Source organism: Cololabis saira, chromosome 16 (assembly GCF_033807715.1).
Source record: "Cololabis saira isolate AMF1-May2022 chromosome 16, fColSai1.1, whole genome shotgun sequence".
NCBI classification, from domain to species: Eukaryota; Metazoa; Chordata; class Actinopteri; order Beloniformes; family Belonidae; genus Cololabis; species Cololabis saira.
Window position 1 is genome coordinate 24,302,911 of NC_084602.1, and position 18,911 is coordinate 24,321,821.

Below are 18,911 nucleotides of genomic sequence, written 5' to 3' on the forward strand. Positions count from 1 at the left end.
GCAAACTCCACGCAGACGATGAAATCAGTCCATCACAGGGACGGTGGTAGACAGCTGTCTGACAGGGCCGTGCAGGTTCAACCTACTGGTATAGCATAAAAAAGGTTTTGAACCACAGTGGTAGAGAGGCAGAGACTGGCTGTATTTGGAATTTAACACTCAACTTCTGGGCTACTCGTCAGGCCGGCGTCTCTCTCTCTTGCTGAAGCTCTCTCCTCTAGCAACGCTAACACTTCAACCTCCAGCAGCGGCAAGCAGGGGTGTCAAGTAACGAAGTACAAATACTTCGTTACCTTACTTAAGTAGAAATTTTGGTTATCTATACTTCACTGGAGTAATTATTTTTCAGATGACTTTTTACTTTTACTCCTTACATTTTCACGCAATTATCTGTACTTTTTACGCCTTACATTTTAAAAACAGCCTTGTTACTCTATTTCATTTCGGCCTTTAAAAAAAAACTATCCAGTTAAATTGCTCCATCCGGATAGAGTGAATTTGGTGGTGGTTGTTTCAGATGTTCTTGTCCAGTTTTGTTCTTACATCCGTTCCCTCAGATTCCTGCAACTAAACTTGAATGTACATTCCAATAAAGGTTAGGATAAATGATAACATGCCTCTGAAGTTTGACTTTTTTGCACCATTACAATACTTATAGGCAACTAGTCAGCATATCTCCTGCTCTCTGAAACACATGTTAATGCTCAATAGTACACATATATGCTTCTTTAATATATTTGCATTATACTAAGATGCATTCATTTTCAATGACTTTTGTCCTTAATGGCTTTTTCCCCCCTTACATTACTTTTACTTTTATACTTTAAGTAGTTACTTCAACTTCTACAGGAGTATTTTTAAACTCTAGTATCTATACTTCTACCTGAGTAATGAATGTGAATACTTTTGACACCTAAGGGAACTGAGGCCAGCGCAGATGTGTGTCTTCCCAACTGGGGAGAACGTGTACTCTTTTTATTGGTATTGTTTTCAACGCTGTGTTTTATCCAGCGCTGACTGAATAATGCAGACAGTGACCGGAGACATAATAATAATAATAATTAAAGCTGCAAGCAGCGATGAACGGGCCCTCGCACTCATGGCCAACGCCCCTCCTTCCAGCCCCCCCCAAAAAGAGAATATTAAAAATACGATAAATGTAAAAAAATAAATAAAATTAAACAAGATTTATCTTCTCATTACAAGCAATAAATCTTGTTCCACTGGCAGATTTTTCTACTTATTTTAAGTGAAAACAGGTGAACAGGTGAAACAGATGAAAATGGTGTGTTTTTTTCAGTTATGAGTCTTGTTTTAAGTGTAATGAAGTTTTTTTTACTAAAATGAGACATTTTCACTAGAAATAAGACAAATATTTTTGTTAAGATTTTGAGTTTTTGCAGTGATCCATGTTACTTATCCTGTGAAGGACAGAGTCATATTGATAAGTTCAGAAAAGTGTTTTTTATTGTTGTGTTTTGATGTATTTGATGTAAGCCCAGTGGATATTTAAAGCTTACAGAAGGCTGCATTTAACTGCTGCTATGTCATTCCTGCAGTATTTCTGCAGGTGTTTTGGTCACTGCTATTATTTGTAATATATTATATTATTTGTAATCAGCACAAATTATCTGTCCCCATATGATCAAATCCACCATCCCCCCTGATTTTTTTTTACAACTCGAGTACTGGCTGCGGTTCTGTTTAAAGCCGGGCAGACACTGTGCCATTGCCGGCTCGTTTTGAACCAATTTTCCTCTTGTTTCAATCATTAATATGTGTGCAGACAAGGTAAAAAAAAAAAAAAAAGAAAACTCAAACTCTTTCAGTTCACTGTGTTTTCTAGTAGTTCTTCTAGTTTTCTATTGTTACTTTTAAGTTTACTGTTCCCTTTGTGGTTTTACTGGTTGTAAAGCATGTAGCTTTAATTATCACCCAATTCTGTGTTTCACCTTGTTAGTCAACTTCACTCCAACTCATTACCACCAATTTTACACTTATTTTTGGAATGAATGGTCAATAGACCTCATTTACATAAAATCATAGCTCATTTTTGAGATAGATAAAGATAAGCCGAAATTCTGAATTTTTTTGACTATAGTTAAACTCAGAGGCATATAAATTGATGGATTATCACAGACGGGTATATGTGAAAATGAAATGAAATCATTTAAAATGTTTGGACCACCACCCAGCACCAGCCAGTGGTTGGTGGGTCAAATTGAATATCACAGGAGGGGAGAAATTGAATAAAATATCCATAATTCAATGCAAGTAGTGATCAGAGGAGGGTAGTAACGAGTTACATTTACTCCGTTACATTTACTTGAGTAAGTTTTGGGAAATTTTGTACTTTTAGGAGTAGTTTTGGATAACTGTACTTTTTACTTTTCCTTGAGTAGATTTGTGAAGAAGAAACTGTTTCTCTTACTCCGCTACATTAGGCTACGTTGAGCTGTTACTTTTCTTTTATCCTTTTTATCCGTGTACAATCTCATGACATCACTGAGTGATTCTTTGGGAAAAAGGTTTGTTTTTGCATGTTTTGTCACATTTACACAGACTCAAACACACACAGAGTTTCTATGAGTTCATGTTTGTTCTAGTTCTGCCTGGTTGAAAAAGAAAAGTACAAAGGCTTGAAATTTTGTGCTACTGGTGCTTAATTTATTTTTTTATTCTGTTATTTTATTATTTATTAAAGTTCTTGAATTTACTTTACGCTTATTTTAATTTAAGCTATTTTTCATTTTTTTATTAATTTTAATTTATTTTATTGATTTTAATTTGCCTGAAGGTGATTATTTTGTACTTTTGTCTTTTTGAATGGTTGTGTTAAAAAAATAAATCAGACGTTACTCAACAGTTACTCAGTACTTGAGTAGTTTTTTCACCAAGTACTTTTTTTACTTTTACTCAAGTAATTATTTGGATGACTACTTTTTACTTCTACTTGAGTCATATTATTCTGAAGTAACAGTACTTTTACTTGAGTACAATTTTTGGCTACTCTACCAGCTCTGGTAGTGATCATCAATTTTATTTGAAATGAGTGTAACAGAGGCAGTTATATGGAAGAAAATCATATTTTTGATATAAAAGAAAAGTGAATATGGGTCAATTTGACCAAAAGACCACAGAAGGGTTATCTATTAACATTTCAACATAATCAACTCATCCAAGAGATATTCAGAAGAGCTTCTCTTCTGCAAATGGTACAGTAGATGAGCTGCCATACAAAGGAATTTCCCTTTGGGGATTAATAAAGTAATTCTTATTCTTATTCTTAAAATCCGTCTAGCTGACGTGACCCAGGCAGACCAAACGCCCAACATGTTAACAACAGGCTTCAGCTTGAGCGGCCGTTTTCCGCTTGGTCCTAGTGCTGACCTGTCTCCATTTAATATAGCGTAACATTGTTTTTGGACGGTAAAAACTGCAGGGGACCAAAACTGCCTTTTGAAAAAGTGCAGGATACATGTCCCCCCCCCCCCCCCATATTACGTCCGTGTATGAACGTACAGTCAGTGTGAGCAGAGACCTGTCGCATCAGAGCATCAGGTCCGTCCCAGCCGGTGTTCTGCCAATTTCTGCTCCCTGCCGAAAAAATGCTACGTTTGGGTTCTGCGCATGCGCACAGTCGATTTTCAAAGTTTGCATCATTTCTTGCACGATGTAAAATGGATAATGGGATGTTGATTATTTGATCCTTCAAAATACACGACCCATGACATGAATGCATTACACTTTGTGAACATTATACGATAAAGAGAAAAAAAACAACAATTCTATGGCTTTATTTGATATTCATTCAGTCATTCGCCTTTATTTAACCAGGCAGGTCATTAAGAAAATTCTTATTTACAATGACGGCCTGGCAAGAGACAAGGAGGGTGAAAAGGAAGTGGTTTAGGGAGTAAAACACAGTAAAGTTGTGGCTCTACAAAGGTGGAAAACCTTTAGGTAGCATTTTTTGGCAAAGCTGCAGAAATGGGCAGAAATTGGCTCTCGGCTCTGCGCGTGGCCGCGCGTGGCCGCGCGCGGCCGCGCGCTCCTGATCGGGATCGCGGATGGAAGCTCAATAATAATATAATAATATAATAAAATAAAATAATTGCAACACGCATTAAAAAACCACAATACAACTTACGTGACGTGACGGCGTGACTCCACATGTTGCTGCAAGTTGCAACAACCCCCCTCCCCCGCCCCGCCCCCGACAGCTTCCAGGAGCTGCGGCTGCGCGTTCCCGCGGTCTGCGCGCACGCGGCCCGCAGACAGCTTCATGCTTCTAATCCAACTCAAAACATTCATTATAAATCGCCTCTTGCACATACAATGCTCAAATCATATAATTTTCAACAATATTTTTACGAAGTTAGAAGTTAATTCGACATTGCATGACAAAGTAAAGATTTATTTCAAAATGAGTTCATATTTTGAATAAAGTCGGTGACAAACTGTCCCAAATATAGAATGGATATCAGAATGGAAGCCTGATTAAATGTATTGATTTTGGGTCAATTTGGACCAAGTATTTGAAAGTTAAAACAACTTTTATGTTCATGGCGAGACACCGAAATTTGACAACCTCTAACAGCGACGCCCTTTGAGAAAAACTTACAGTTTTCTCTGTCAGCCATCGTCAATGTCTTACCTATTTATCTGACCAACTTTGAGATCCATCCGCTCATCTCCCTTTGAGCACAGATGCATACTAGAAGACATGACAATTCCTGGTGCCAACAGGTGGCGCTACAACCGATCCTGAATATTCCACCACAGATGGGTTCAGGCTCAGCCTACAATCATGCACATACGTTTTCAACCACATCAAATCATGTATTGCTGAATTACAGCCAATTGGTGTTTCATGGCGAGCCTTAAAAATGACCCCAAACTTCGCCGGATCACTACGGTCAAGCCCTCTACTAAAAACGTAAAAGCTTCGCAATTTAGCGTCGGCCATGTGTCTAGATTGTACAAACCAAGTTGTGAGCCAATCTGATAAAATCTCTAGGAGGAGTTCGTTAAAGTACGAGGCCTAGAAATGATCAGAATTCATAAAAAATGACATTTTCTGTTCAAAATGCCGGACTTCCTGTGTAACTTAGAGCATGGGTCCAAGAGACTTTTTTGTAGCTCTTTGTCTGATATAATAGACACATAAAGGTCATTGCTGTAAGTCAAACCATATTGTGGGGCTCGTCAAAAACATAAAATAGGTGGCGCTATAGAGCCTAATCCTTTTTGACCCATGCCTGTCGCCCATAAAATACGTAATTTTACGCGACTCTGGAAGCGTGTGCAAAATTTGGTGAGTTTTTGGGCATTTTAAGGCCTCCAAAAAGGCAATTTATTTATGGCGAGAATAATAATAATAATAATAATAATAATAATAATAATAAACATCACAGATACAATAGGGTCCTCGCACTTTCAGTGCTCGGGCCCTAATAATACCTTTATTTATAGAGCACTTTTCCAAAACAAGTCACAAAGTGCTTTACATGCAATTAAAAACAGGAAACAAACAATTAGTACAATTAAGACACAATTGAGAGATAAAAACAGACAAATAATACAATCAGTTAAACGCAAGTCTAAAATAGTGAGTTTTTAAAAGTGACTTAAAAGAAGACAGTGTGTTAGCTACCCTGATCTCCTCCGGCAGGTCATTCCATAAGCGAGGGGCTAAAACAGAAAAGGCCCGGTCACCCTTGGTCTTTAAGTTGGACCAAGGAATGGCCAGGAATGACCCACCAGAGGATCTCAGGGTGCGTTCAGGCTCGTATGGGGTCAGGAGGTCAGCTATGTAATCAGGAGCTAGCCCCATACGAGCCTTAAAAGTAATAATTAAAATTTTAAAATCCACTCTAAAACGGACTGGGAGCCAGTGAAGGGACTTTAAAATTGGTGTGATATGTTCTCTCCTGTTGGACCGGGTAATGAGTCTGGCTGCTGCATTTTGAATTAACTGTAGTTTATTTAGATTTTGCTGAGTGAGGCATGAAAAAAGTGAATTGCAGTAATCTAACCGGGATGAAATAAATGCATGTATAACTGTCTCTAAGTTTTTAGATGAAAGAAATGACCTGATTTTGGATATTTTTCTAAGATGGAAGAAGCATGATTGGACAACGGAATTTATATGCTGGTCGAAATTGAGGTGTTTGTCAAATATAATACCGAGGTTTCTACAAGAAGTGGTGATGTTGGATGAAAGGGGACCAAGATGGGAAGAAATATGATTTTGTGATGAGTCTGGGCCTATGATGAGGATTTCTGTCTTCTCTGAGTTAAATTGTAAAAAGTTTGATGCCATCCAGTTATAGATATCTGCAATGCACATGTGGAGGTTATTTAGTTGATTGGAGTTGCTATTATCAAAGGAAAGGTATAATTGTGTATCATCGGCATAGAAATGGTATTTAATATTGTGTTTTGTAATAATATGACCTAGAGGAAGCATGTAAATGGAGAACAGTAATGGACCGAGAACAGAACCTTGAGGAACTCCATAATCTAATGGTGATGAAGATGACTGAAAATGACCAATTTCTACACAGAAAGACCTTTCGGACAGATAAGAACGGAACCAATCTAAAACCAACCCTGAAATGCCCACCCAATTTTTAAGACGCTCAATTAAAATATTATGATCAACAGTGTCAAAAGCCGCAGATAGATCCAACAGGAGTAGAACAGAGTGTTGACCACGATCAGCTGCTAAAAGAAGATCATTTAAAACCTTAAGAAGTGCCGTTTCTGTGCTAAAACCTGCTCTAAAACCCGACTGAAATCTCTCGAAGAGGTCATTACCGTTCATAAAAGAAATAATTTGATCTGCCACTACTTTTTCTAAAACTTTAGCGATAAATGGTAGTTTTGAGATTGGCCGGAAGTTATTGAGGATATCTGGGTCTAGTGAGGGTTTTTTAAGGAGAGGATGTATGACTGCCATTTTGAAATAATCAGGAACAAGACCAGATGAGAGCGATGAGTTGAATAGTGAATAATGGTGTTGTTGCTGTGCACTGCAAAGGGAACGACAGGGATTGTCTTTACATTGAACAGCAGATGGAGTCTTTCTGTGTGGAGGTTGCATGTTCTGCATGTGTTGGTTTATTTCATGTGCTCCAGCTTCCCCCCCAAGTCCATAAAACATGCCGAGTTGATTGGTCAACTGACCATAGTTGTGTCATCACACATGGGTGTTTGGCAATGCACGGCCCAGTGATGGAGCTCATGATCTGTCAAGAGAGATTGGCTCCAGCGCCTCACACCTCTAAACAGGACAACGTTGATATAGAAAATAGAGAGGGTTAAGGATTCAAGGTAACACGAAGCAGGTTGTCTCTGTATGTTTGGGCAATTACAGGTCAATGATTGTCAAAAATTCTGCTTGTTTGTAACTAAACTCTAATTTTTTGTTACTTCTAGTATACTGATTTGATCGTTATTAGTGGATGCCCCTGTGTTTGCGCAGAGTTTACAGTTTAAGGACCCAGGGTAAAAGAAAGACTGCACTCTAAACATAACATGATAACATAACTTAGGTTTGCGAATTTTCATCTAAACCAGTTTCTACAAGTCTTACAGATGAGACCAAAGCGGAGTTGTTTAGCCATAATACTTAGCACAGTATTTGGTGAAACCTAAACACAGCCTGTCAGCTTAAACGCCTCATATCGGCTGTCAAGCACAATGGCGGAGAGGTGATGACCTGGCCTTATTTTGCGGTCTCAGATCCTGTGGACCTTGCAGTCACTGAGTCAGCCATGACCTGGTCTGTATTCAAAAGAATTCTGGAGTCAAATGTGAGGCCATCTGTCTGACAGCTAAATGTTGACATCAGATCACACACAACAGAGCTGACCCCAAGCACACCAGAAAAATGTCTTACCATGATGTAAGACAACATAACATCATATAGAAAACAATTACTTCAAGTTATTGCTGCTAAAACTATTAAATCATGGATACAACATCTTTTTTTATTATTAATTTATTTTTCACCCAATACACTGCCCCTGCAGAGCAAAGCAGAGGAGGGGTCTCTCTTAGCAACCCTTCCATGTATGCCGTACTTGTTAAGGCTTTTTTTCTTTGCACTTTCAAGAACTTAAACATTTGACATACGAATCAAGGACACAAGAAACACTGCCTGAGATCTAGCTTTTGCTTTTATCTGATCATTGCACAGTCTGACCTTGTGTTGAACTTGCTGGGACACCCACTTCTAGGAAGATTGACTGTCTTGAAACTTCCCTTTAGTGGAAAAACCTTTCTCATCGTAGCATGATGGACTCCAACTACTTTGGAAATGGCCCTATGACCTTTCCTACTTTGACAGGCAGCAACCACTGCTTTCAGAAGAATATAACTGCTGTCTTTCCCCCTTGTCATTGTGTTAATACACACCTTAGACTTTTACAAATTGCTTCTGCGTCTGGCTTAACATTCAAAATTAATTATGAGGCTGTACTGTCATGTGGTGTTGTTCATCTGAGGTTGTATTTACCTAATCTTAAGTCTTTCCCAGGACTAAAATTGAAAGTTTTTATTTGAATGTATTGTATTTCAAAACTCTAGAATGATATATATATATATTATCTAACGGTGTGGTCTGTGTTACTTATGATGTAAACTGTGATCTAAACTGTAAAGATAACCAACTATATATATATATATATATATATATATATATATATATATATATATATATATATATATATATATATATATATATATATATATATATATATATATATATATATATATATATATATATATATACTGTATTTTCTGGACTATAAGCCGCATCCACTCTATTTAAAAAAAAAAAAAAAAAAAAAAAAAGATATAGCCGCACCTGCATATAAGCCGCATCCGCTCTATTTAAAAAAAAAAGATCTGCAAGCCGCAAATATTTATGTTGTTAGATTAGACATTTACTACATGTACAGAACCATTTTGAACTGTAAATGATGTACATGTTTGTACCTAAATAGATCATTTCCTAACAGTGTCTTAACACGGCAGCAACTTTGCTGATTAAAACTGGACAGAACCAAGAGAAAGTAACCGGTATTTATTTATCTATTTATCTGTTTGAAATCTGCTTCTACCTACTTCTATCTGCTAAAGAAGAAGCAGCGTATTCTTCTTTGCATTTATTCTGTCTTAGTTTTTATTCTAATTCCGGTTAGAGCGCCCGAGCGGTGGAAGAAAAATCCACAGAATAGCCGCACCTTTGTATAAACTGCATGGTTCAAAACCTATGAAAAAAGTAGCGGATTATAGTCCAGAAATACGGTGTGTATATATATATATATATATATATATATATATATATATATATGTATATATATATATATATATGTATATATGTGTGTGTGTACTGCTAGGAATTGCTTAGCATCATAATTACAGAGCACGTTATCTTGCTTATGTTATAATTTAGCTATTTAATTTACCTGTTGAATGGTCGTCCAGTTAGGAGACCTTTAATGACTGTACGATTGAGTTTGGTTAAGAGTTTATGTAACTCTAAGACACGTGCAGAATGAAAAGCATTTGGTGATTAACAACATGAGGGTTTGCATTGGGAAGTGTATAGAAACAGTGTCACATGGAGTTTGCCCAATCGCAGAAGGCACCAAGTCGGCCTTGTGTGTATTTAGACCAGCGGATCTGCCTTTTTTCATTAGAGTGATGGCTCTGGGCTTTGCGTCTTGGCTGGATTGAAATCTGAATTGGTTTGTCCACCTCTTCTTCTCTGTCTCCTCTCTGTGTACCATTCCTGCAGCTGCTGTTTGTCATTTAAATAACAAATGCTGGTGGTTCCCTGATTTAGTGAGGGGCGCAGACCTGTGATGTATATTAATATTGCCGCACAGTGCCCTGCACTGGGGCGCATCATTCATTTGGATAAAAGAGGTGGAATTTAAAAACAGCCAATGCTTTACTTGGATACAGATTGCATCCATTTATTGCATTGAGTGATGGAATGGCCGGCAACTCTGTCCTTCACCTTCCCATCGCTGAACCTCTTCCCATAAAAGTAAAAAAAGGATTCACCTCTGGCTCCTGAGTACCCCTCATTTTCAGCATTCAGAACCAGGAGCATATCCTGCTGTTTGTTGACAGCTAATACACCCACAGTGTTATTAAAAAAATAAAAAAAAATAAAAAATGTCCTCAAATATTTTTCTGTTCTCCGCAGAAACGGTAAAATGATCATCACAGTGTAATTGTTATATAAATGTATTTGAATGTGCTGCTGAATCCGATCCAAAATTACATGTAAGCTGTGGATGATATAGGAGGACAGTCCCCTTTTGGCACATCCCCCTCAACCCAGTTCAGTTCCCTGCTTCTTGAGTCTAGTGCCCCCTGTCCACCGTGATTTATCATGCATCCCATGTTGTCCAATGTCAGTTTCTGCAGCTGCAACTGTTCTGTATAAATCTTTACTTTGGCAGCCCACTGCACCATGTCTCTCCTCAGTAATCTCACCACCGTCAGGAGATGTACATTCCCCCTGACAAGCTTTCACACTCCGCATGTAAGGATTTTGGTTTGCTGCCATTCTGACATAAATGTGCACGGAGGCAAAATCAGATTCTGTGATTTACTGAGTGCAGAGGCTTCCCGGTAGGGACCTTTTTTTTTTTTTTGCATGGAAAGATCGTTCTTTACATCCACTAGAAGGAGCAGCGTCTTGCTCTCAGTGAACACGACAGCTGAATCTTTGAGTCGGCCCGAGGAAGTGGATTGTTCTATGTGTTAGTGGTTGATTTGAAACTCTGTAATCAGGAGTGAAAATGGTCTGCGACCAAAGGTATCCTCCAGGGCGCTATGGGGAATTACTGAGATGGTACCCAGCTGTTGCTTTGTCTTCTTTCTTTACCCTTTTAGCACCTCCAAAGCAGTGCTGAAGCTTGTTGTGAAAAGAAAAAAAGAACACAGCAGCTTATCAGGCCAGGTATCTGGTTAGATTAGATGACCACTCCATTTCTCAGCCTTAAATTGACCATTTTCTACTTTTCCTCCCTCCAACAACCCAGAGGTCCAACTCAGTCCAACAAACAAGCCTTCTTCCTGCTTTATGCTATCAGTTACTGTTAAAATGTTGAATATGAGTTACTGAATGCAGGCCAGCTGTAAAGGCTGAATTATGCTTCTGCGTCAAAATGGCGCTGTGCCTACGGCGTGTGGTTTGGGTCGACGCAGACGACACGCCGTCACCTGCGCCGTCACTGACGTGCACCTCCCGAAAATTGTAACTACGCGTCGAGGAGACGCAGACCACACGCAGACAGAGAGGGCTGTGATTGGTTCGCTTGGAAGCGAAGCATTTCCGGTTTCCAGTTTGAATCAGTAGTGAACTTCCAGGGCTCTTTTTTTCGTTTATATGTGATTTTTTTTGTTTTGGTTTTTTGCACAATAGTTGTCCTTATCTCTTTGATTTACTGTGACCGGAAAAAGTCGGATAAACCATTCAGAAAAAGATCGCTAACTAGCGGTCGCGGGGGGTACTGCACCACGACGAAATGGAGTGACGGAGAAGTCCGAAGGGTTTAGCACGGCGTCACGGCTGCGGCGTGTGCTCTGCGTTGGTGTGACGCAGAACCCTAATTCAGCCTTAAGTCTTGCCTGGGCAAAATAATCTAAGATGGGCCCCCCTGCACCCGGATCTCTCCTTCTCCCTCTTCCTCTCCTCTCCTTCTGCTCTTCAGGTTTTTATACAAGCTAATGGACGTTAACATTAGAGCTAGCCAGTTAGGTTAAGTTACAAGGTTGGTAAACGTTGGCTGCTCTGTTTCTTACCTTGCTCTAGTCTACGCTGACTTTATTAATTCCAGCTTCACCGTCACCACCCTTTTTAAAATATTTGTGTAGAGAATCTCTGAAGCCTCTATTTTCTTCTTCTCTTCTTCTCTTTTCTGAGCACCGGACTTGTGCTGACCGGACATTTTGATCATTCTAATGGTTGAATTAAATGATAACATCAAATTTTGATCAGCAGCCAAACCATTTTTGTGTTGGGGGTTCTTGACCACAAGGACAATTAGGAAGAAAACAAATAACAAGCTTTTATGTAACTCAAATACTACATATTTTTTCCACAAATTTTTTTTTTTAACATGTTTCTTTATTGGGTAATCCATGTAAATTATATTATATAAACATTTCTTTTAAAGGGTTCGACAGAATACCCCGTTTTATATTTTACCATACACACTCAAAAAAAAAAAAAAAAATAGATAAAATAAATAAATAAATAAATAACTAAAATTAAAAAAAATAAATAAATAAAGTAAATAAGGACACAAAACTTAACATAACAAACACCCCAAAACACACACACAAATAGGCATATTTTGAAACATTTTGAAAAATGATTCCATAATTTAATCAGCATATTTTTTTTTATTATTATTATTATTTTTTTTTTTTCAGTTCTGGGCCCCCCCCCCCCCCACCCTGGGCCCGGGACAACAGACCCGTTTGTCCCCCCCTATCGGCGGGTTTTAAAAGGCGTGATATTTGCATTGTGGTTGGGTACTGTGTGAGTGCCCGGGTAGAGGCCAACGCCACGGTCAGCCCTGCCCGGCCTCCTCTCCCCCACGTCTTCATGTGTCCCCTTTGCCTGAGCGAGACGGCCGTGTGACAGATCACCTGCGCCGGAGGCCCGCCATGTTCCTGCCCGGCGGTCCGGCCCCCTCTCATTAATGCCCAGGCTGGCGCGAGGTCCGTATGGCAGCACAAGACAAATAACGCTACCACTCAGCCATCACTTTTCCTGACAGAAATGCAGCCCACCGCACTATTTCGCCCTCTCCTTCTCCACTCCGCAACCTGCTCTTGTCCTTCAGCCCCCTCCCATATCTCCTCCGTCTGCACCTGCACCTGCCTGCGCTGCTCCACCAAACTTTCATGGTGGGGCTTTTTTTTGGCTGCTGCTGGAGGCTGGAGCCCTCACAAGTTGACGTACTGTAACCACCAACACGCTGCCTTTGTTTAGACTCCAAACGGCTGTCACTTTGGTTTCTGTCTTTATTTTTAGATCGTCAGGTGCTTCTTTACTCGCTCGGGTGTAAACCGTCTCGCTGGGAGGTCTGCTTTGAATCTCCTATTTTGCAGTGGCGAAAAGAGCAGTGTGTCCGTGCGAGCGTGCGTGAGAATGCATGTGAGGGAAGGCGAGAGACCAGAAGAGAGAGAAATACAATGGCTAATCATTAAAGAGCTATTCAGCCCTGTTCATTTAAGTGCGGGAATCAGCAGGCCCATTACTGTCAATGTGTAATTAGCTGATTAATAAACAAGAAGGGTGTGGGGGTGGGGGGCTCCAGGAAGGCCTGTAATGATTGTTTTTAGAGAGCATCACGTGAGAACTTATTAAGACAGTAAAGTGTTTCCATTCAACTTTGCATTATTCCCCACAATAAATGTATGTGCAGTTATTCTCCCACTGACAGAAAACCTTTTGCATTCTAATTTCTCTGCTGACCTTGATGTAAAAACCACTACAGCGAATGTGTTGGTATTACTTTATTAATGCATTGAATGAATTGTCGCCTTTAAAAATGCCTAATTGTGAGCAGATCCTGCATGTTTGCACTGCTCTCTTCATGTACTTTTCTTTGTAACTGTTCTTGTATATAAACAGCCACCACGTAGAACCACAAATTAACTCATAAGGAATTTTACTTGACGACATGGTAGAGAAAAAATATTGTTTTTCTAAACTTCTTTTCAAATTAAGACTGTCGTTGAAGCTACAATAATCTTATAAAATATGATTTATTGTTATGTCACTGGTTAGGACACTTCAGAGAAAAGCCCAGTCGCCAGAGAAAAGCCACCATGTCATATTCCGTTTCTGGAAAATCACGGATTAATGTCGTATCAGTGTTTTTCTCAGTCAGAGCAAACTGTAATACAGTATTAAAAAAAACAACAAAAAAAGCAGGGATTTGAAAGGCTGTGCTTAAAACCACAACATCATGGTTCTGCTGCCTAAAACTCCCTAAAAGGGGGAGTGAGAACCAAAAATAAGAGCGAAGCATCCCAGCCAAGGGGACGCAGACCTATTTGCAGTGGCCCGCAGACCTTTGCCTTTCTTATTTCATGTATTTAGCAGAAAAAAAAACAGACCTTTGTCTGTTAAAAATGGGTGTTGCTGAAATGTTTTAATTGTTATGTCTTGATGAAGTAAATGAATAATTTTACTAGTACAGTGCTTGTTACCTTAGTAGCGTTTCCATTATCCCTGGATTTGTGCAAAACCTAAATATTCCAAAGAAAAACCTGTGGAAATGTCTCTTATTCCAAAAGAGACCAAATATTGCAAAAAAACATTTTACGCTTTCACAAGGTGGTTTTTAAGGGGTGTCCATCATCCAGTTTATCAGGAAAGTATAATGGAAACACTTTTTGTGGCGTTTTGTCTCTGGCAGAGCTGCATGTGACGTAGCCAGTCAATCCAAAGTCATCAAAATCTACTTTCCCGCAGTTTTTGGCCTCATTAATGCGGTGTAGTTGCTCTATAATACTACTTAATCATCATGCATTACTCCATTACATAAGGGTGTTGCCTTTGAATAATCGTTTGAATGATCATCCGCTGCCTACATCCTCCATTGGTTACTTTTGCAACAGCAGTAGCAGCGACCGCAATCATTTGTCAAAGACTCAAGATGTTTTGATCCAGTTTCCTCAAAGTCGAGGTCTTCTTTTTCATTGATTTGAAGAGAAGTCTAGCGGGAAGAGATACGGAGAGTTCCGGTGATAGCGTTTTGTATCCGTTTTGCTTTTCTTTTACATGTAAGTGTAATAGCAACGTGACTATATTCAGTTCCCGGGTGCTCAGCTAAAGCTATTTTTAGAACTTCTTCTTAATTGTTGCATTTTTTTTTCTTTCACGTATGTGCACAAGAATGATGTCAATTCTGTACAATCTGAGGTTTAAACTGGAATATCTTTTTATCAAGTCAATTTGAGAACATGAACATTTTCATCGATTAAGATTGTTGCTGGTCATTTCGGGATGGTGGTGGATCCTGAAGTCAAACCAGACAAGAACGGCGACAATCAAGAGATTTATGACTATAAGACCCCATGCTAAATGCAAAACTTACATACATATATGTGGTTCCCACACGTTGAGCCGTTTATATCCAAGTTTAACCTCACTGTATATGAAGAAGCTTAATCTGACTTCTCATCATACAGATGCATCAGCAACTGTTATAGATCCATCCTAAGGGACCGTTACTGTTGTTACTTGGTTAAATTGAGTTCAAAACCCTTACAAAGGTTTATATCAAAGTATGATTTTCTTTTCAAGGATTTAATCTATAAGAGTTTTTATGCCAGGAAAATATTTGTGGATTCCTTCACATAAGGTTCAATATTAAAAACCTTCATCGTTCGCTTAAAAAACAAACATGAATCAAATATTGTGTCCTGATTATGACCTTGATGTAGGATTTGAGTCGGTATATGTGGTACACCTTCTGCATGATAATGCACTCAAACTAAATGTTCCCTGCTTTGTTTCTTTGTGTCTGTCAAATACAAAAAACGGCTGAATTTTGATCAAGTCCTTTGACTATGTTTAACTAAAGTGTTTGGATTGGACCTCAGCAACGGTTAGTCATCACTTCCTCAAGAAATATTAATCAATTATCTTGCCCGCCGGATCAGTTTGGGGAAGAAGTCATCTGGAAAGAGGCACAAGCAGATATATGGGGAACGAGCAAAAGCACATGCCAGTGAATGCTGTAATGCCTAATCCTTTGAGACAGCCCAGAGCCACAATGTCACTTCTAGTTCCCCTGTCCTTTGCTATTGGACTGCCTGGCAAATGTCTTGTGTGACCGCCGCTAACTTTTTGGAGGAGATCCGGAGAGATTTATTTATCAAAGTGAAGTAGTAAAAGCAGGAAAGCATGCTAGGGAGCACAATTGTTTTAGAGTCCCTCTGTCCTCTGTGAAAATTGGCCCTGGTTCTCTTTCAAATATTTCTCTCCACGTGCCGAGACAAAGAGCTTTAAAGGTGAGCAAGATCAAGAGGAAAGATTTTCTTTTCTTTTTTTTTTCTTAAGGAATGTAATCAGTGAGATGTGAAGTGTGTTGAATTAGTTTAAAAACATACACACAGCACAAAGCACAGAAGAGGGTGTGGGTAACGGGGTGTTAAGCCAAAAGAGCAATACAGATTGGCCTTTTAATAACCATGCCCACAAGTCATATGGGGAAAAAATTGGATTTGGCTCACATGACCAAAACCTCATTAATATTTAACCTATTAGAAGAGGATTGCTTCAAAGTTTTATTTTTACCATACCTAAAGCAGAGAGTGGAACGCGAGTTCTGAACTAAATTACAGTTTTATTTAAGTGGCTTAAAACAGTGAAGCTTTATGCAAGCGTCTATTGGTTTGTTCTGTGTCCAGAATTTGATGTGCACTTGCTTTTTTCTTTTCTTTTCTTCTGCAGCAAGCAACCCATTTCATGTAGCTCACGAGAGAGAGGAGGCAAAAGGAGGATCCAGCAACACAGCAACCATAGTGGCCGTGGGACCAGATGCACCCAAGTCCTTTACTTCTGCTCAGCGGGAGCGTGTGTCTCCACCTAAGGGGGACCACGAGCACACCTGAATGGGGCTTGATGGGCACATTTAATTACAGCAGAAAGTGACGGGAAGGGGAGCTACTGTGTCAGAGAATTTAAAAAGAAAGGAAAAAAAAAGAAGCTTGAACTCCTATTGCTGCACAAACTATATGACAAATGAAAAATACAAAGCACACAATTAGTCTTCAAATCAGCATGTTTCTGCTAGATCCAGCCCTTCCACGTATTATATTAAGCATGACAAATGTTAATGCAATCAAGCCTTGTTAAGCCCTCCGCCGTCTCCTCAAGTTAGAAGGCAGCTTCAAGAGGCTCCTCGATTGACTCTAGACTTCGGCGCTCCTCCTGTTTCCACACACACACACACACACACACACACACACGCACACACACACTCTCCAGGCCTCCTGCCACCGCACAATCCAACAATTATGCCCACTCCAGTAGCGCAGCGCTTGTCAGCAGGAACCTTGGGAGGATGGTCAGTTGGAGCCCGGCGTCCTGGGGGAGTGTGCTCCACTTTATGGGCCACAATGCCTCTACAGCCGCCAGCTCTGAGGCAGAAATGCATCAAAATGTTTAGCTACCACATGCTGCCGCAGGGTTTAGAGAGGCAAACGTCGATGACGAGCCACACAAAACACAGGCGTCCTATTAGCATGGATTTGAAAAGCTACAGTTGGTACAAAGGTGCGCATTAGCACAACAGAGAGGGAGTGTAGTTGCAGCCCCCGGAGGACCGCCTCTCTTCTCTCCAGCTTACCTTCCATATTCAAATTTTTTTAAGTATTTAAAGTTCAAGGCCAGCTGCAAATCCATTTGAACGGGCTGTTTTGGACCAGTTTCTGTTGGAGCGGCGCAGAAAGTGGAGAGGAGTCGGAGGAGCTGTGGGAAACAGGAGAGCAGGGTCATACGCTGTACTTTCCTCTGGCCCTTGGGGTTTACTGTTCCCTGACTCGCTCACCATCAGATGCATTAAAGGATCAATGGTAGCATAAAAAGCGACCAAACACCGCAGTTTGAGTCAAACCGGTAAACAAGCCTCGTTTTAAAAAAAAAGCATTGTTATACAGTATACTTATGAACCATATTGGTGAAACCCTTTTGCAGTCTGTTTACGGATGTATTTTTAGTTGAGAGTTATAAAAAAGTGTTTTACCTTACATGTAGAGCTTGGATAAATAAAAAAAAATCAAATATGCAGAAAATTCCACAAAGATCAAAAGTAATTGGTATGCACTTTCTGTAATTATAACAAGATATCTTTTCAGAGAAATTAAGAACGTAATCACCGGCTATATAACGCGTGTCTTTTCAGACACTTTAAGGCCTTATTTAAGAGAAGAATCGCATTTAATCGAATGAGATTTGCCAATTAATGTGAGTTATATGTCTGCTATAATCTATCTGAGAAGGCTTTATGTGATCATGTTGGAGAGGGATGACATTTATAAATGCTGTGTGTGCACACTAGTCCAAATGGATGCCTCAGACACGCCACGCCACCACAGGAATCAGTCAAAGTGTTGAGGCAGAGAGCACCGCCACCCCAAGCCTCTCGGCTGCTTCCGCTTTTTCCTCCTTCAGTTTGACTTTAATCTTGGTCCGTGCCAATAATCGACAGCTTATTATTAAGAAGCACACAGGTCGGGTTTTACTTTTTATTCCTGAACATGTTGACAAATATTGACCGTAGTATTTTAAGGAGAGCTTTTTGCCGCTCCTTTATCCGATAGTTTGTTTCGGTGCCAGGGCGGTGACATGGGAGGAAGATGCATCTGTTCACGTGCAGTTTCTTCAGGTAGCAGTGGAGGAATGGCTCACCTGCCACTTTGGTAATTAGCAGTCGCCATAACGACATCTCAACCAGACCCTGCGGCCCAAAATGAATTTCCAACAGCTAGGAAATAGGGGAATGGTGTTTGTAGAGCCAGTCAATTGTCCTGTTACAGTTAAGGAATCCAGCGGGCTGGTACCACTCATATTTCATCCCAGGTAAAGATTACCTGTCAGCCCCATGGGAGATGTATTGATCTGTTTTCCTTTTTCTGCCAGCAATCACCTGACAAAGGCACCTAGGAGGTGAGTGAATGAGTGATGCCTGGTCTGCCTGGTGGCTTCTAGTGTCCACTGATGGGTGGAAAGGGGATGAGGAAGAGGGGAGATAATGTGGTCATAAACTGTGTTTGAACCTCCTATGTATGCATGGAGGGCAACCCCCTCCGAGTCCTGGGTCTAAGGTCAGTGGGGAATTTGCTTTTTTTTA

General features: G+C 39.9%; 1 protein-coding gene across 3 annotated transcripts in view; it reads left to right on the forward strand.

Annotated features, from left to right (window-relative positions):
* LOC133462274 (G patch domain-containing protein 2-like) overlaps positions 1-17,691 on the forward strand; it is a 39,801-nt gene extending 22,110 nt beyond the window's left edge. For all 3 annotated transcript variants that reach the window (XM_061743426.1, XM_061743427.1, XM_061743425.1), the window contains exon 10: positions 16,511-17,691. In XM_061743426.1, the coding sequence (XP_061599410.1) occupies positions 16,511-16,671 (161 nt within the window). In that variant the 3' untranslated portion in view covers positions 16,672-17,691. The remainder of the gene's footprint in view (positions 1-16,510) is intronic.
* The last annotated feature ends 1,220 nt before the right edge of the window (positions 17,692-18,911 follow it).